We start from the raw sequence: 20,599 nt of genomic DNA, 5'->3' as shown, positions 1-20,599 counted from the left end.
GCGAAGTGTGAGAGGCATAAATGCCTGACATTGTGAGATCTTTCAATAAATGAAAAACATGTTTTTTCGCCGAACCTGTGGGTGATCAGGATCGAGCACACATGTGAATGGGTGCCTCTTGGTGGGTGAGGAGCAACGAGGCATCACACATATTTGTAGAACAGTAGCACATCCAACAAATACGTTTGGTTTTCTAATTTGACTACTTAAACATGAAGGCTCTCTCAGTTGGTTTCCTGTTAAGACTAGTCCTAGTAAAAAAACGAATGTTAGGCTTAATCCATGAACCAGAAACTGGTTCTCTGTGTGTAAGGTTCTATTCATTACTAATAGCTCTAATTATTCTACTAGCTCTAAAAAGTGCTGAAATTTAATCAAATTTCTCGCAAGACTACATCTTTGTTTTACATCAGATTAAGATGAATACATGTAGGAGTTTATAGCAGAGTTATCCGGGGGGGTATCTTCCCCAAAACCAACATGCTAATATGCTAACATTTTTAATAGCTGATAACTTTTTTAAAATGAAAGTATTAAAGCATGTTGAATGCCAGCTATGGCAGGATTTCACAAAAGAGTGAACTCTGAAACATGGTCTTTCCATTTTTTTTCACCTGCAATCATTGAGAAACCGGCCGCTCTACATTTCAAGCAGTCAGGGAAGATGATTAGAAGTCATTATTCTGCATACGACACATGATTACTGAATTTAGCTGAAATTTCCGATGGCGCAATCTCTTAAAACATTGATGTAGGTGTAGGTTTGCAGGAACTACAAGCACTGGAGAACTGCAGGATTATGGGATGTGCAGTTTTTTCTAGACAATGTGTGCATTGTGGAAAACAAGCTGAACTTTTTTGTGTTCTACACACCCAGACTACACTGCAACTCCCTGGCTTGCTGTACTGGTTCAGTAAACAGTGTGTGTGTGTGTGTGTGTGTGTGTGTGTACATATATATATATATATATATATATATATATATATATATATATATATATATATATATATATAGATATATATATATATATATATATATATATATATATATATATATATATATATATATATATAATTTATTATTTATATATATATTTATATATATAATGTTATATTTAATACAGTGATATAGGACCTAAGAAAAAAGATTAGATTTATGCACACAAAATAGAGGGGGCAAAAAAAAAAAAAAAGTTGATCTTATACAGTTCTGCGCCATGGAATATTTTTCAAGGTTGAACAATGGGGGAAAGAGACATTAGAAGCTTGCACTCGCTGAATGGATGGCTGGAAACTCACATATTTACTGAAGAGGAAAGAGGAGCGCTGTGCGCCGCCGTGCATCACATCTGAAACAGGCTGTGTGTTTTGGAGCTCGCCGCGCTCCAAACATCTCTTCCCAGCACTGCATGTTTAAACGGCAGATAACAGTTTTATTCTGGGTTCTGGCTCCGAGCGCCCAATCTTTTATTCATGTGTGCTGTCTGTGTGATGCATAGAGAATATGCTGTTTGTGTTTACGTGTGTGTTTGAGTGGGAGTGGGAAGGGTGGATGGGTTAAGAAGCCTGTCTGTGTTAGTCAGGTTTAAGACCAGGTTTGCCAGGGGCCCAACTGATTCCAATATTAGTCTAGCAAAATCATCAATGATGCAAATCCGAAATGCAGTACAGATTTTTGGATGTGAACTTGTGGCACATTTCACAGAGAGTTTCGTCACTTCTAGCCTTCCAGTTGCAGAGGTGTGGCGTTATCTTGCACTCTCAGCACTTCACACAAAAGCAAAGGATGGTGTCAGAGGCCAGGGTGCACAATCTTAAGCAATTACACAGAGAAAAAAGAAATACCTGTTACACATCAGCACATCTGCTCAATCCCCCAGTCTGTTTTTATTGCTTCTCTACCACAGATGAATTCTCAGCGGTTATGAATGGCTGTAGTGACAACATGACCACCATCATTCAGCCAGCGGTCAGGTGGATGACAGGATGCTGACAGGGCGGGAACTAGTCTAGCAGGTAACAAACCTGCCTATGATCCAGAAGAGCTCAAAGTCCCAGGTTCAAACCCCACTCACAACCATTGTGTCCCTGAGCAAGACACTTAAACCCTGAGTGTCTCCTGGGGGACTGTCCCTGTGTCTACTGATTGCTAGTAGCTCTGGACGACGGTAGCTGATAAATGATGTGAATGTAAATGAATGCAGGATGCTAAATACAGTACCTTGCAATCGTCACAAAAGTTTCTGCAATTTTTTTGAGATTCACCACAAAGAGCACTTCTTTATTTCTGGTAGTGAATAATACGTGGCACAAAAGTCTCACAAATGTCTCTCGCGCTAGCTTCTGAACCACCTCAGTGTTTTATGTTTTATTCATTTCTTGTTTATTTATTTATTTACGTATCTATCCATTTTTGCTTGGTGATTTTTATTTAACAACAGCACAGGTCTGCCATTGATATTGACATGAGTCAATGTTCTGAGCACTTTAATATTTTATAATCTTTGCTGTTTTTGGAGTTTCAGCTCCAACCAGATCTTGCCGCTTCGCGGAATACGCCCAAGTCTCGGAAAAATCAATACTTCTGCCTTTCCAGAGGGACTCAACCACCCTCAAAACACAAGATGGCGTTCATCAACTGCAGGCAAATCCTGGTATACGAAGTTACTTTGAGATGGTTTGTTAAGCACTGCTAACAAACAGACAGGTATGGCCAACGATGCCTCATGACTGCTTTTCCTTTTGTGACATTGTTAGAAGACATGTGAGTCAAATGGAACCCATTGGAGCCCTCAGAAGAATATTGTTGCTTTAATCTTGTTTGAACAATTTGCCTTTCAACAAATTATAATTGAAGAAAATTATAGATTTTCCCCCTTGTTTTTTATCTTCAAATTTTGCGTTCCATGAACCTTTGCATTTTAGGCAGCAAATCCTAAAAATACTTTATCTTGAGCTTCCGCGGTTTGAAATTGTGCCAACTATAATCAGCTATTAGTGTTAAAGGGTTGTAAACGGCTCTCAGACCATTCAATTTTTTTGGTTCCAATATGAAAAAAAAAAAAAAAACAGAACAAAGGATTGGGCGAACCGGGCTGCGCTTTTCTGACTGCGCTGAATCCCTCAGCCTTCCCTTCGCAGCGCCTCCAGGTATGTTACTCTTCCATTTGTCATTCCGGAACGTGATGGCGTCAGCGGTTCTGCAACACGGCAGTGAGAGATCGAGACGAGAAGGGTGAGAGGCCGTGTTTCATTGTGGTCATTGTAGTTTCGCGGGTGCATAATCTCCCCATTGTTTTTGTAATGTGGCCGGTGATAGCCAACATTACTCTTCCGGGCCGAAACAATATGGCCAACGTGCTCATGCACAAAGGGAAAGAGGATTAAGGGGCACATCAGAGGAGCTCGCCTCACCTACCGAGCAGGGTCAACTTTCAATCCCAGTGCAGCCCACTGCTGGGCATAAATCACCGCAAAGCAACTGAGATACATCAAGCGGCCCAGATCTCCAGCCGTTTCCGTTTAATTCCATGCATTAAAAGGAAGGACATCTGCTCAATGAAAGTCCCCGTTGATGCCTACAGAGATACTGTGATGAGCTGCTGCCACGCGCTCTCCACACTCCTCGCAAGAAGAATAACCTGTCAGAACAAAGGGCAAGGCGCAATAAGGCAACACAGCCCTGTAAAATGACAATCTAATAAATTAAGTGCAATTAATTAACATGTTTAGCATAATTTGAGAAGGTCTTTGTGGTATCAGTGTGTATCCTGAGCAATTACTCATCCAAATGAGAGCTGATTATAAATGAGGCAATTAAAACACTGTCTGTATCGCTGTTAAAAAGCCATTCCTGCCGGTCTGCTGCGGAAGTCATGCTGGAAGGAGAAATGAAAATAAGTCTAGGCTCAGGGGTTAATCTCCTTTCGAGGCTGTCCACCAGCCTGCCTTTGACAGACCCCGTCAAGGCGGGGGGCAAAGCAGACAGGTCATCGGCATGTCGGTGGCGCCATGCAGCCTACCGAAGCCGGTGCACGGCACCGCGAAAAATAAGGCGCAGATGCAGCTGGTGGCCATCGGGGTCAGGCCAGCCTGATTAAATTTGGGCTGGAGGGTTCTCGCGGCTCTTCACGGCCTCGGCTGCCTGAGCGGGAGCATAAGCTTCTCTCTGGAGAGGGCCGCTGATACGCAGGGAGGAGTACATTACCCTAATAAGGGACATCTGGTGGCCATTCATTAACTTGACCATCCTTGAAGTCCCCGACCTGAAATGTCATTTTTCACTTTCAGAGATCAGACTTTTTTTTTTTTTTTTTTTACTTACACCAGCGTCTTGACAAAGACCAACTTTGGTCAAATTATGTTTTTTTGCGCTAAAAGAAAAGAACGCGAGAGTGTGATAAAGAGTGCTTTATGTGACCTGAGAAGTAAAGTGGAGAAATCGGGCGGCGGAAGCAGGGAGGCTCATTAGCCGATTGGACAGTCGCGGCAGGAGGGTCCGGAGCAGGTGAAACGGCAGGGACCAGGGGCGGGAAGGTGGAGGGGCCGTCTCTTAATCAAGGCTTGTACGCGTGCCTGAGCGCCTGACGGGTGGGGGCTGTGTGTGCCAGGGCTGGGGCACCAACGCTCCAGTTATCTGGCCTCATCTTGCAGTTTAGCGCCCGGGGTAAAAATGCACGCCCTGCACCAGACGCTTGTGGGAAATCAGTTCTGCACTTTCTAGTAATACTTATAAAGGTCACATGCATACATTATACTCCATTCTAAATATTATTCTGTATTCCCATTATACCTAATTAGAGCATTTAAACTGCATAAATAGCCTACCTTGACGCTCCTTTCATGTAAATAGCTTCTTTGAGACCATTTTTTTCCCCAAAGATGCGACTGGAAAGCTGATTTAGATATTTCTTTGATGTCTGCAGGAGGAAAAGGAAAAAAAAAAGGCTTCCAGAAAACACGCCAAACCTTGGATCTCACCACTTGCTGCTGGCTGCCCGAACGTCCCCAAAGGCCTGTTCCCAGCACCAGCTACTGAGTAATTAATGCTGTGAAATTATCCAATGATGGCTGCTGCAGCGTGGGCCCGAGTGTTCGCTGATAGCCATATCAATGCCAACAGCTTCCTTGGTATGCGCCCGGATGGCGAGCTGATTTGTTTAATGCATTTAGTGAGTGGGACGCGCAGTGTGTGCAAACCGAGATGTCAGCGGAGCTGGCGAAAATCCCAGTGCATTCTGCGAGAGTGAGGTGGCCGCTTTTGAGACTCTGCAGCAAACGAAGGGCCGACGTGGAGAAAAGTTATGTGCCAATGAAAGGAAATGTATCAGACAGATGGTGTTTTTCTGAGCGAAAGCCTGTGGATCGGAGGAGATTTTCCATCAGATTTTACCTGCAGTAGGGCTGTGTGCTGCATAGTGAAAGGAAACTTGGTGGAAAAGTACTAGAGTAATCCTACCTGTAATGTTTGGTGCAGATTTGAACCTTGTATTTAAGTATTACATTTTCAAACTCAAGTAAAAAACTTTTAAATAATTATAAAAAATATCGAAATTATTTAGAAATCCTATGGGCATTCAGAACATTTTGGGCACTATTTTTAAGATGGCACTAACCACATGCTAACTGTGGGTCTTGTTCATAAGGTCAAAGACATCCTCAGGTATTTACATAAATGGATACAAGCACCATTGAAGAAGGAGTCTTCCTTCTTTTATTTATTTATGCTCAGCACCAGTTCAAAAATGAATTAACCTTTAAATTAACATAACTTAATGTCATTTAAATACCTTAATTTAAAACATTCCTAAAAGCCCACCAGTCAGCCAGCCTACCATATAGCAATCTCTGGCTGCAATGCAGGAATGGCCTTTGAAGTGTGTTTGTGGGTGGAGACAAGCACTTTGGATTGAAATTACATTAATCACATAATTATTTTACAATTAATTTACAATAAATAATTTTATATAATTCTTCTACTTTCTATCCCCCTACCCCCTCCACCCCACAGGACACAACACAATGTGACAATAGAACCTCTGTTTCAGTTAGTAAATGCATGTATGAATACTGATGAGTGTGTGTGTGTGTTTGTGAATGTGTGTGTGTGTGTGTGTGTGTGTGTGTGTGTGTGCAGGAGATGGTCTGAAGTCACAATCCCCACAGTCCCTGTCGTCCACACTGAGCTTATCTGGCAGAAGAAAAAGGCCACCATGCTCTGGGTTTTAATAATGCATTACATCTTTAGTTTACTCCGGCCATGATTTTCTGGCATCCCGAGGAAAAAGCCTCACAGTGGAACCCAAAGTGATGGAGAGAACGGGAGAAGACAGTAAACACCGTAAGGCACACTTCCAATATATTTATATCTCTGTCACTGAACTTTGCATGCAGGAGAAGAGCTGAGAATATGCGTGCAAATGCCAAGAATAATCTTATCACTCATACACCTGTCTGCCCCCCGGGGATGAGCCAAAGCAAGAGAAACACTTTTTTTGTGTGCAGCACTGTGGCTTAATTAAGTTTTCCCAGACTAATGTAGGTTAAAAACTGCATTAGCTCATTACCGCTGTAAAGTGCAGCATTTCAAGCTGTTTCATGGGTGCTTCAAAAAAATACTTTTTTTTTTTTTTTTTGCATTTCTTTAATTAAATTCCAGGCTCTTCTGCATAAACTAAGGGGTAAACAAAGCACACTGTGTAAGTGTTAAGTCATTTTTTCATCAGTGATGAAGACACAGGACATGACAGCCGTTGCTGTTGGAACTGCAGAATGAACATGCTTACGGCAAATGTGCTGAATACCCCATTACGTTAAAGCGGGCGGGTGGAAAACAGGAACATAATGATGGTATACAGGAGTATCTGGAAAAATTCATTACTCATAGGTGAGCACAATGTTACAAATATCCAACAACAAGCACTTCAGCAAAAAAATACTTCTATTTGCATCATTTTAAATGGTCAATGAATACATTTTCATATATAATGATGCCAGGGACCATGCAACCAGCATCAAAAAGGGTTTTATTGAGCCAACCAGGACAACAAGGAAAGAAAACCTAAAATAACCCATCGTAAATGACTTTAAATATTTCCCCTACATCCCCTAAGAACCTATGAACCTTTGGTAATGCTTGATTGCTAGTCTATTGCAGATTATCCTAATTGTGTTCACTTGTGCTTGCATGTGTCATGGTTCTTGTCTTTGCTCTTCTTTATTTGTATCTCATATTTGCTAATTAACAATATTGTTGTGCAATTGCACCTCCTACTTCTCCCTCACACAACTGACAAGGACATTTTATTTTGTTAACATTATTTTTTCCCTGTGAGCAGATCCAAGCAAACCTCTCATGTGCCCTAATTTGAGAGTTTGCCCATGAGATGAGAAAGATATCCCCATTATCGAGGAGAGAGCAGTGACACACTTGCTCATATTCTGTCTTAATACGGTGGCAGAGATGCCTGTGACAGTGCCAAGGTTGGATCGAATGAGAATAGACATGGAATGTTCTCTGATGACTGGCCTGATAGTTGGTCACTTCTCCTCAGTGAGTACAGCCTGTTCCTTTGGCGCTCTGTAGAAACAAACAACGATGAAACAACCTAGAAAAAAGGTACAAAATATAGCCAAAAACATTTACTGAAAGAGATCCACAGTTTAGTCAGTCAAGTCACTTAGCGTGGAAAATGGAGAGCCCAGACGAAACCTTGGAGGTGTGAGGCCACCCTGCTAATCATTTTGAACTTCAGAAACATTATTTACAGATTAATAATAGTTCATCTATAAGACTGTAAACCCAGCCACTGGGGACCTGTGTGACAGTGTATTTTATGGTGTTGGCCCCAAGCCTGGGTAAATGGCGAGGGTTCTGACAGGAAGGGCCATGGTGCATTAACATTTACAGCATTTGGCAGACACTCTTATTCTTAGTGACATTTGGTTCACTAGTGACCAATCCGTAACTACCATGTCAATTGTGCAAACTGCCAGACGGGTTGATCTGCTGTGGTGACCCCTAACAGGAGCAGCCAAAGGGAAGAAGAAGAATCTGTAACTGGGCAGATCACATTATTAAAATTATAACTAGATAATATACAGCAGAAGCTCAGAAAAGAAGTGGGCGGTGTCCCATTCTCCCCTCATGTTTAGAATGTTGCGTGGAAATAGGAAGTCGACCGATTAGTCTAGTCCCTGCTGACCTAGTCTCACTACCACTATGCAGCTGACCGGGTGCTGGAAGAACAATGCTGCGAGTGGTTAAGGGACAGAGGAACACTTGCACCTGGACAGCGGGTCACGCTCTTCTGAAAAGAGTTGTGCTCAGCAGCTCTTTGGGACCTTTCTTCTCACTTCACCTCTGAAAATGAAAAATAATTAAATGCACACTTAGCTAGCTGGCTGAATTGTAAAATTGGACCTGAGCACTGAGCTATGGAGTACCGTGCCAGAGCAGAAATGCCGTGTAGGTGACTGAAAGCGTTTAATAGGACGGATTTCAGGACGGGTTTGATGTAACACTTTACCCGACGTTACCGTCAGTCTGTGGTTAATTCTGTTTTCTACCGGCAGGTCATTTTATTTCATTCCTAAAAACAGAAGGCGAAACTCAACTCGGATCCACTCCACCATGCTTTTTATGCATTAGTGCTATGTTGCTGCCAAAAGTGACAGCTGCTGAAAGGCACCCAAACAACTTAATCCAGGAATAACAAAGAGGGATGCCAGAATGAAAAGAAAAATATAATAATAAGTTAAACCTGCAGTAAAAGCTGCCATGCCATTCAATGTTAACTTCCAGTGTTACTCCCCCCCAGGCATTTGGACTATAGTACATTTACACAGTGTAACGTGATCAGCTGTTACATTATGACCAGGGAATTAAGTGAATTTCTTTGATTATCTGCATTATCTACAGTAGCACCTGGCAGTGTCTGGGATACTGCAATTGTGGCCCTGAGTAAAATTCAAATTTTATTTGTCACATACACATTCATACACGGTATGATATGCAGTGAAATGCTTTAGCAACTGCTATAGACCACAGTATTGCAAATATTGCAATGGACCACTGCAAGTATACATTTACATTTACAGCATTTATCAGACGCCCTTATCCAGAGCGACTTACAATCAGTAGTTACAGGGACAGTCCCCCTGGAGCAACTTAGGGTTAAGTGTCTTGCTCAGGGACACAATGGTAGTAAGCGGGATTTGAACCTGGGTCTTCTGGTTCATAGGCGAGTGTGTTACCCACTAGGCTACTACCACAATGAACCAATGTGCAAATATTGCAAACATAACCAAATATTACACTTTTATGTTTTTAACATTTAACAGGGTGAAGGTGTGCAAATGAGTGAAGTCAAGGTAAAAAGTTTGTGCAAGGTTTGTGCAAGGGGGGATTGAGTCCAGAAGTGATTGAAAGTGAAAGTGCTGGAGTGTATTAGAGTTGAAGTGTTGTGGTTGTTGAGCGCTCGTATAGCCTGCGGGAACAAGCTCCTCCTCATTCTCTCTTTGTTGGTCTTCGGGGAGCAAAAGCACTTCCCTGATCGCAGCAGAGAGAACAGTCCATTGTTGGGGTGGCTGAGGTCCTTCACCATCTTCTTGGCCCTGGTCCAGCACTGCTTGCTGTAGATTGATTGAAGGACAGGAGCTTGGTACAGATGATGTTCCTGAACCAGGTTTGGGAACAGCACTTAACCCTGAGTGTCTCCAGGGGGACTGTCCCTGTAATTACTGACTATAATTTTCTCTGGATAAGGGCTTCTCCTAAATGCCAAAAATAAAAATGTAAGTGAATCAGAAACACATTGTCTGGCAAGTGCAAGGATTTTAGCAACTTGGGTAATAAGACCTAACCTCAAAACCTCAAGACCAAATCTTAGTCAGATGTTCCTATTCTGCAGTGATAAGCACCTAGAAATAGTGGTCCCAGGAAGGAAACACTGGTGACGAATTGGTGAAAAATAAATAATGGAACGTTCATACTGGTTCCAAAAAAAAAAAACACACAAAACACACAGTGCATCACAATTCATTGTGTAAGGGCCTTAATGTTGCAGTAAAGGTTGCACTAAAAGGTCCTACAATGGGTACATGGCCATGGTACATAGTGAAAAACTATGTCCTGGTCTGATGAATCATGTTCTTGACATTAAGTGACACCAAGACAAACACTGAAAAAGTATTTGAAAACATGAATGGTTGTCCAGAGTGGTCATCTGCTTCATAGACAAGTGTGTTACACACTATAATGCAACCACCCTACTACTGATCATCACTTGTGGGATGTGCTAGATGAACAAGTCCTCACAACTTACTGCTACTGACAGCTTGGTGCCAGATACCAGAACGTCAGATGTCTAGTGGAGCACATGTCTCCATTGGTCAGACCCATTATTTTATGGCAAATAGGGAACCTACACTAATATATTTTTTTCAGTGACAATGCTTACAGTGTTTTTTTTTTCTGGATGACTATCAAAGGTCCACTATTTCAAGAAATCAGCACTCTCACAGTTTCACCATGTGCTCATGCTTTCGAAGAAGGCTTGAGAAAAAAAATCCATTGAAAACACCATAACGTGATCTGATTTGCAGTCCCCGGACTCCAACCCCTGCTAGCTGTGTAGTTTGCCCTACAGCAGGATTAGATGAGGTGGGGGAGCGCACAGACAGCCCCCGCCTCTCATCTTACGCATGCTTTGAGATCGTCCAGGCTTATACTGCTGCACATTATCAATAGCGAAAGGCGTGGGTGCATTTCTGGTCTGTCGTGCATGATGGGATGGGTGGCAAAGTGGCAAAAGCTACAGGGTTGGGCTTGGGTGGGATTCACTTTCTGCAGCATTCATCCCTTGGTGAATGACCCTCATCCAGGCCAGCACAGGTAATGCCTTTGACCTATTTTGAAACAAGCCATACGCTCAGCAGCCTCTGCACATTAGATACAGGCATGACTCTGACAGACCTAGTACTAAAGCGAAGATAATGCCAATGCAGAAGCGAGAAGGACATTTCCCTGTACATATATCTTGTATAGGTGTATAGGCCTATGAGTGTTTGCGCATTTATTTGCTTACATGTTTGTAACGCTGCTTTAAGCCTGGAGGTTGAGCCTGCCTTTCTTGAAGATTCAAACAACCATCTAGGTCTTTCCATACAATGGTGAAGAGCCTTTGAAGCTGCACCAACTCAGCATTAGCTCAAAAGTTTGGTCTGTCTACATATCTCCAACAAAACCTCTTTAAAAAAAGGCTTTCAGGACACAAACCAAGAAATTCATTCTGGGAAGCATTCTTCATTCACAGAATCATTCATTCTTCCTCAAAAACACTGGCCATTTGAATTTGTTTTCATTTTGAAATGGTGAGAGATTGACAGCCCGGTTCCTCACTTTCTCAAATGTCTCCTTGACCTCTGAGGTTAGCCAATCATCGTCCAGTACCTTTTTACTGAAATCAGTTCTGCTCTGTGACTCACATTTTACCCACTGTGATGAACTCCAACTGCCACCAGTGACGTGTTTGTGAACATGCCCACTGCAGACCACTTTGCATGGATGGCTAATGTGCTAATAAGCTGAGCTGAGGCTGGGTTCAGTCCTGGGGTCCATCAATCAGAAGTTTTCAGCTCTGTTTACTTTGAAAAGAACTCAAATCTGTCAAATCCTTATTCATCATGCTGACAAAAATGAAAAGCCAGAATATCCCAGGTAGGAATATGTAGCAAGTAGCAAGATTCAGGTGACAATACTGCTTCCACTGTCATGACCAAGGAGGGAAGTGAACGATTGACACCAATGTTCGGGAACAAAGTTTATTGTGGTTGCAGAAAAGAGGGAAAAACCTACCAAGCCCACCAAGCCCAGGGCTGAAAAATTTCCATCTGTGAGCAGACGAGTATCTCTCTGGGATGCAGGTCTCTGCCACCCTCTAGTCACACTTCACAAATCTGGTGACTGGTATGGTGAGGAGATTGGTACAACTCGCTGGTACGCGTAAAGCCCAAAACTCTCCTGTGGTTTACTCACACTCCTGTATGATACAAAAAGTCAGAAACACTCACGAACACAGGGACATGGGACAAGCTGTACCTGACACTTGTCACTATCTGTGCCGATGGGACATGGGAAGGGAATGTGATGAGGAACCCACAAAAACATGAATGAGGTATAGGCAATTGCATAATATATGATTGAGTATTTACCAGGGCGCCCGTGCCTACAAGGGACACGTGACATTGACACAGACACAGGTCCTAACACCCAGGCTAGGGGGAGCTTGTTGGGGGGGTGTGAGCCAGCATGGATGTGTCAGCTCCAAAGGCTCTCTGTAAAATCACTTTTACAGTAGTGACTTCCAAAATATTGAAGATGAACTGTCCATGGTACTGTTTCCTGGAGCGTTACACGTCCACACATAATAATGGTAATAAATCTAATTAGTTTAGTTGATGCAACAAGTGCAGACCTATTTGCTTGCATGTTCCATCAATTCTAATTAATAACAAAAGAGGTGTTGGAAATAGTATGTATCTATTGAATCTTGCAGTTCGATAAGAAACTGGGAATGAACGCTCTCATTCATTGTGTTGTAGAGAAGTGGTTCATTAATTGCCCAAGATTATTCCCTAGAAATAAAGAAAAAAAAACCTTAAAAGCACAATAAACTGCACATATGATGCAATGAATTTTACAGCTTATAAGATCAGTACTTATATGTACAGGACACCACTGCAAGGATATATTTTTGATATACTGGTTTGTATATTTTATTTCTCACTTCAAGGTCTTTGTGAATTATTAAAACTTAATTATCATAAAAAAAGAACAAATAATTACCTGTGACTGTAATGGAGGCCTATCTGCATTTCTTTTACAGCAGCGGCTTTCCATAATCATACAGGTCTTTGCAATTAACATTAATAGTGCTAATAGTCCAACATGTAATTACAATACCATAAGCATTTTACCAGCATTGTTGCTAGAAGCTAACAGTAATGATAATATGTAATTATTGAAACCGGTATAATCATTAATTTCACCTAAATTTAAGCTTACAGTTTCACAAAGTATTTATGATATTTCTTTTAAATTGGCTAAACTGTGAGAAATTGTAATAAAATGTCACGTGGATCTAGCGTTGAAATCAGAACTCACACACCATTTGTAGATCCCTGCCCCAGGCTGATCCATTTAAGATTGATTTTTTGGAGGCACACCCTGAGTCAACAGAATCAACCAAAATAAACAGAAAGGCTCCTCTCTGAAAGCTTTATGGGACGGGAAAAGTGGATTCAGAGTAACGAATGAACTGCCTGTGATCTGGCAGGACCCACTTTTAACAGCTCAATACAATGGCTCAATAGCCATTAATATTTAATTAGCATTGGCCAACAATACGTTCCTTTGAAGAAAGTCATTACAAAAAAATCAAAAAAACAAAAACAAGCCATTATCAAAAAAGCCATTTCTCATCTACTGCTGAGTTGCACACAAATGACTAAAACACATCTAAAAGGATCTTTTTAAAACTTTTATTCACTTAAATCTCCAGTGTTAAAGCAACAAGAAAACATTTAGAATGTCCTTTGGTGGGATTTTATTACACTTTATATATATGTAAACTCATATTCTTTGATGCCAGCACTTTGCCAATACTGAGGAAACTCTGCACAACCAAAACAAAAAAATAAAGTAAAATAATCATGATAAAAAAGCAATACATTTCGTTTTGCAATCCGCTTCACCTTAAGAACAATGACAAGTTGCCCTTTAACACAAATTGGTAATAATACAAAAAAGTATACGGTTATGTTCTACACTATTTTCGCTCTGTCAAGAAAATAACTTCTTTTTTTGTCATACAAAAATTAAATACACAGATTATCTTTTCGTCTAAGCACTTCATCTGTTTAAGTGAACACGCATTTCCAGCCTTATCCTCAGGTAACACAGTGCCTTAAAGAGTTCAAATAAGTATAGGGGGTTTGTCTGAATATACTCCGGGAAAACGGGAGGGAGGGTTACACATGTGCGTCACTAACATCGGACTAAAAGTAAGAGTCGTCAGAACATAACATAATAAAATAAGCAAATGAACGAAACAAAACAAACGAACAAACAAAAAAAAAAAAAAAAACGTAGAACCAACAGGGGTTACAGAGTAACGTTCACAAAAGCACAGGTCAGTGGGTTTGAGAAGAGAGGGATGGACAGATGGGTGCATGGCGCGAGAGGGAGGGAAAGAGAGCGACATTGGCTTGGTTTTAATGCAGATCGGATGTGGAAAGTCCGGGTGAACTAGCCTATGTCCACAACGCACTGACAGCAAAGAATGCTCGCTTTTTTTTCTTTAATGAGTCCATTTCCGACATTTTTTTGTTGTTTTATTTATTTTTCTTAAATGCCAGTCCACACAAGCTGGACAGTTCTCTGTAGCTCCGAAAGCGGTCCAAGCCAACACAGAATAGCCCGTCCAGCAGGGGGCAGCGTTTGGCTGGGGTAGAGTTCGCCACTGGCCGATTTTACTTCCCGTTGCCTCAGTGATAAAGGTGGGGTGGAGGTAGGGGTGGGCTGGGTTGGGGGTACGACTGTCTTCTTCAGTACCTCTTTTGTTATAGTGTGGGTGGAGTACTCTGGTATGGCTTAGTCCATTGGTCTCCCTTGACATATGCGCTCCATTAAGCAAATGCATTAATATATTTACTTTGTTTGTTATCTGAATATGTATCTATTCCTTTTTGAATTTAATCTCTTAAACATTAAATCTGCTTTTGATCTGTAGCTGTGTGTCTGCAGGGTCTTCTCGTGCTCTTCTCGCTGAATGTTTGTCCGGGGGTCCCGCGATGTGGGGGGAGTGTTGGGAGGGTGGAGGAGTGGGAGCGAGAGGGGTTGTGGGTGGTGGCGGTGGTCGTTGATTGGGTGTGCATGGCGTCTCTCAGAGCAGGGTGGGCCAGTGGACGTCCCCCAGCAGGAGGGGAGTCAGGGCCAGCGCCGGCGGCAGCAGAAGTGACAGGGCCGCGGTGGGGGACAAGGCCGCCTGTCCGGAATCGGGGTCCCCGCATCCCCCGGCCTCGTTCTCGCAGCGCGGCTTCTCACACAGCAACCCGCTGAAGCCTGCGGGGCACTGGCAGCGCAGGTTGTTCAGGCAAACGCCGCCGTTCTGGCAGCGCTGCAGCTCATTATCACACACCCGCGCTAGAAAAGAAAGAAAGAAAGAAAGAAAAAGGAAGACCAGCCAGAATCGAAAGAGACAGAGAAGAAACAAGGGATAAAGAAAGAGGGACAGGGCAAGAAGTGAAGAGAAGTGAAAATGAGGGCCGAACCACAAAACACTACATGACTCCACTAATCGGAGTGTTTACTGTAACATGACAGGGATGAACATCCTACTGAGATATCAGATGATTTCCCTGCCCCGAAAATAACCAGCAACAGTCAATACTGTAGGAAGATTATAGGACACAAGTCACCGTGTCTGAGAAAGTATAGCATTTGCAACAGTGTGGTTAAAACATCTGCAATCATAGCGTGTGCCTCATGTCCAATCAGGGCTTGCATGGACCTGGGAGACAGCCCAATCAATATAACAACTAAAAATAAGCCCTTGCCCTGTTATTAATATAATATATAATTAATATATCACATTAAGATTTATATTTAACATACCCATTATCCATATATCACATTTAACCGATACCTGCACAATTTAATTTTGTGTTAATGTTGTTGTACGGAGTATGGAGGACCTTTTGAAATAAACAAAGGGACATCTCACAAATGTTGTTCAAAATATGTCCGAAAAAGTGGTTTCGTCTTACACTTGAGGTCTAGACAAGTAAGAGAATACTGCAGCAAATAAGATATTTTACAATTGCTTTATTGCAGGCTTGAAATGTACGTACTCCAGCAACTACTTACTGTAACTTAATAGAATTTTATTTATTTAATGGTTTCATTTAAATGAACAACAGTCTACCTAATCACCAAATAAAGTATTCAAATAAAGGGGGCGGGTCATTTTATATTTGGGTCAAGATTATATTGGATTAGTAAACAGGAGTCATTTGCTTATTATGCTGTTATTATATTTTAAGAGATGTATGTGAAATATTAATATCGTGTATGTTGACAGTGTCTAGGAATGTGCTGTGAAAGTCTGAAACTAAACCAACTTCCCAAGGTCCACAGATTACCAGGTAATCACCTGACTAGTAATCATGCAGACTGGTAACGTGAGGAAGAACGAGCCACAGCGCAGTTTACTCTACGCTGTTCCCCGTTCTGCAGGGACTCGTGTCTCCCAACCCATTTCCCGGCGCGGAGCACACGGGATTTTCCCAAGCCCCCCGGATCAGCCGCTGCAGCTATGCTCCCGAAAGACGCTGTGGTATTGTTATGCCTTCCCATCTGTTTGTTCAGGGACGTGCTGCTGTAATAATTCTGATGAAACGCACAGTGCAGCAAAACCAGGCATGAATCTCATCTACGAATTTACATTAAAAGTCGAATGATTTCAGTGTTTTAATGTGGGAATAAATGCATTTTGTATTCACCCTCTCGGTCTCTCTGTAATTGCAACCTTTTGGGGCATGTGAAAATTGGGGGGGGGGACTGTTCTCTAATTATTCACAGCAGATTCATTACAACATTGAGTAAAGGGTGGGAAATGTTCACTTGAGTCATGAGTCAAAAAATAAAACCACCCAGAATCCCAAGGCCATCTATTGTGATTTTCGTAAATCACAGCTCGGCATAAAGTTTCCTTTGCCTGTGGGCATCTCCCCCTCCCTCCAAATAAACCTCAAGACTTTAGATGAGTGTCTCCATAACCAGTATGTTTAGCGACAGGGACACCAAGGCCAGCTTTCATTCCCTCTGGAGCCGAGCTGTCAAGCAAGCTGCAGGCAAACAAACCAGAGCACAAACTAACAAACCGACAAAAAAAAAAAAAAAGAGGAAAAGGAAACAGATAAACAAACCAAGCAGCCCTGGCTCCTGCTCGGCACGGCAGAAACAAGAAACTTCCTTCCACTTCGGATTTTAGTTGACAGGTGAGACGCCCCGTGCAGTGAGCTAATAAAAAAAAACAAAAAAAAACAATAAAAAAGCCAGAGAAAAATAGGATACGGGGCGATGATGGTGACCCTCAGCTGCTGTCCCCTCACACCAGCCGGTCAGCTTAGAGTGGATTTTTACAAACCGCTTTTTATTACCACATCTGTTCCCGAGATCTTATAGTGCTATTTTTGGCACAACAAAACTGCACCGCTGGGGACCAAGGGGAGAGGCTGGTGCTCATAATGCTGGACTTAATAAGACCGCGGCTGAGGGGCGGAGCGTTTGCACAGTAGTCCTCTCCAGATCTGGGGCTTTTATGCCTGTAAAGGAGAAAAAAAGAAGAAAAAAAAAGGTGGTTGGGGTCCCTCAACACGTGCGCTGCTCATCTGCGCCTCTTTAAAATTCGGACGGACCTTTCTCCTGGTGACTCCATCTGACATGCTCCGTGAGACTAATGTTAAGTGCCTGGCCTAAGTTTATATGAGTACGTCCTCTCCTTAATGTAAAAAACACTGAGCTAATGACTTAAACCTCTATTATTATTGCTGTATTAAAACCTTACATGTGGAACAATTACATGAGATAATTTTAGTGTTAAATTTTAACACTTAACACATCTTCCATAAGATGACAAGCTGGAGATTGTAAGACCAAAGCTTTCTCAACCGAAGCTCACCAAAAAATGAAGGGACTGAGAACTACTGCTGTGTCCCTTCTTAAACTGTAAACTGTTTTATTATTATATTATTTAATAGTGTCTAAGAGCTATATTGACATTGTTGCATTGTTCTAGTTCTCCAGAATGTTAATGTAGTTCATTGAAGAATATAAAACATATGGCCATCAACTGAGAAAGTGAAAATACTTCTATTCTGCATTAAATTCTAATTCTTAAATTCTCAGCTGAACCATGACAAATTTCAGGATTTACTCACAGTCACAAGAACAGATGATTATGATCATCATCATTAATATTTCAGTACAATAAAGTATTGTCCCAATGTTGATTCCACTGTACAAATGTACAATAATATATATTTTTTAAATTCCTAAAACTGATCATGCCCTTGGATCACCAGTGTACATATGATATGTGGAGCAGAGGTAGCCATAAAGGAAACCCATAAGGATTCCGGTTTGAATCCCGAACCGCCAAGGTGCCACTGAGGTGATACTGATTGAACACAAGCCCCGTCCCCACACACTGCTCCCCGGGCGCCTGTCATGGCTGCCCACTGCTCACCAAGGTGATGGTTAAAAGCAGAGGACACATTTCGTTGTGTGCACCGTGTGCTGTGCTGTGCATCACAATGACAATCACTTCACTTTCATTATAACTATCAAAAATGTATGAATAAGTTCCCATTTGGACATATGTTCAAAAAAGGTGTTAAACTTTTTATTAAATTCAGAAATAACTATATCACTGGTTTGGAGCTCAGAAGTTAACAACCAATTTGATGCATTCAGATCAGATCAATTGAAAAATGACCCTGAGCTGTTTTATATCTTTTACAGAAATGTCTCGTCTTTTGCCTCTCCCCGTCTGGGAGATTGATGGAAAAGCAGTCGTAGCCACCGCACTGAGAGCAGCCAGATGATTAAATTAGAAAGACATGTTGGACTCCAGGGGCTCTGATGCAATCATGACATGTACATGTCATTATGAATTATACATCCACTTTTTACCCACGATCCAGTCAGCCCATTTTTATCTGTGAGTCTGCCCTTTGCAAAAATGGGATTATTCTGTAATAGGGGTCCTACTGAGCCTGCCTGGATGGATTTTTTTCAGGCTATCAATTTCCCCCTTTAAGTGTTCTGATGAGGCTGCCGACCTCTGTAGCATTATTTTAGCCAAAATAGATATATTTTTCTATTAATGCATATGCTGTTTCAACCATTCGCCTGAATGAATGGAGGGGAGATATTGATCCGCTTTGAATTAAAACATCAATATCACCTGTTAGAGATCTGATATTGAGAGAGAAAGGGGGAGTGTGAGAAAAGAATTGATAAATGGTAATAATGGGAGAGTATGGTATATTAGGGCGAGCGTTTGAAAACGGAGACTGAGAGCGACGGATCGATCCTCGTCCCGCTTTGCTGAAAAAGGGCCGCTAACGAGCGAGATTCAGGCTGCTAATGCTGAACCCAGGGCCTGAATCTCACTTTCATGATATTTATTTGGGTGAAGGTGCTGAGCCCGGAAGTCCCAGTTATGATTTATACCTGGGCGGGGCTGACGGACCTCCTTATTTCCCTCTCCCTCCTCCGACCCCGCAAATATGGAGCATGGGTAAAAAAGCGATCCGGACCGAGGTGCCTTTCACGAATGCGGCGCGCAAACACAGCACATTCCCAAACTAACGCTTCAACCTCTGCCTGCCAAAGTGAATTAAGGCGGCAGCTGAGAGGCATTTCGGGTCTAATAAATAGGTATCCCTATTTTTAGAGTGCAACCCAGAGGTCCTTCGGAAGCCATTAGTATTCGGAGGTACGGCATGCGAAGATCCGGGTGCAGTGTGAGCGCGGGGACCCCGCCGGAAGGCTTTCTGCCACCTCTCACGTTCACAATTTACTGGCGTGTAAACAGACCCTGGGTAGGAAATAAATTGCGCAACTTATTAGGTTTGCTTTTGATATGAGGGATAATATTTATTGAGAACGCAATGAACTGAAGGTGCGGCCTCCCCGCAGAAGGGGGGATTATTTGACGAGAGATTTGAGGTTTAATTGCATCCTCGAATCTGCATGCCGAATGAGCCGAACCCAGGGAACCTCGGAAGCGCTGTGGAACAAAAGAGTGGAAAAGTGAACCGTGGCACCGAGCAACTTCCAAGCCACTTTATCCTAATAGCAGAACTCTCTATCAGTAAACAGTGCACAAAAAAAGATTGTGTTGAATGGTTTTTAAGAGCTTCCAGCAGCGCTCGTGGCTGGACAGAGCGCGCTTCGTGAGGAATGGCTGCTTGTGTCCTCATGAATGTGGTGCATGGAAGGAGTATGTCACCGGGGGACGTGCTCCGTATCCTTTGCCGGTAAGTGCGGCGCGTTGAGGTGAGGTGCTGCGTGTGTAATTTCATTAGCGTAACCCGCCTCCGCTCTCACGGTTTAATACCTTTTCACTCCCCACCCCGCCCCTCTCCGGGAGCTCCCCTGTTTAGAGATGGCATCCCTATCATGTCAGCGTGTGTGTGTGTGTGTGTGTGTGTGTGCGCGACCGTGCAGCTGTGACTGAGTCAGTCACACTTGTCTTCACAGGATACATCAACCTCATAACCTGGCACTGCCAATGGACTGAACACATGACTAGAATAAAAAATAAAAATAATAAAGACCATAAAAAAGGTAAAAAAAAAAAAAAAAGAGAGAGAGCAAGGGAAACAGAGAGAAATAAATTCAAATAAATATTTTTTTTTCCCCACCCAGGGGTTATATCCCCAAGGATTGATTTCTTATTTCCTTTCTCTCTTTCTCTTTTAAAGGAAAACCAGCGAACTGCATGCACAGCATGGGCCAAGCCAAAAC

General features: G+C 42.4%; 1 protein-coding gene across 10 annotated transcripts in view; it reads right to left on the bottom strand.

Moving 5' to 3' along the window:
* Positions 1-13,528: 13,528 nt before the first annotated feature.
* ntng1a (netrin g1a) overlaps positions 13,529-20,599 on the bottom strand; it is an 83,081-nt gene continuing 76,010 nt past the window's right edge. For 9 of the 10 annotated variants that reach the window (XM_028965842.1, XM_028965846.1, XM_028965850.1 and 6 more), the window contains one exon: positions 13,529-15,205. In XM_028965842.1, the coding sequence (XP_028821675.1) occupies positions 14,946-15,205 (260 nt within the window). In that variant the 3' untranslated portion in view covers positions 13,529-14,945. Of the gene's footprint in view, positions 15,206-17,122; positions 17,389-20,599 lie in introns of those variants that run through there. The other variant, XM_028965876.1, reaches the window with a different exon arrangement.

Source organism: Denticeps clupeoides, chromosome 2 (genome assembly GCF_900700375.1).
Source record: "Denticeps clupeoides chromosome 2, fDenClu1.1, whole genome shotgun sequence".
NCBI classification, from domain to species: domain Eukaryota; kingdom Metazoa; phylum Chordata; class Actinopteri; order Clupeiformes; family Denticipitidae; genus Denticeps; species Denticeps clupeoides.
This window is presented reverse-complemented; position numbering and strand designations above follow the sequence as displayed.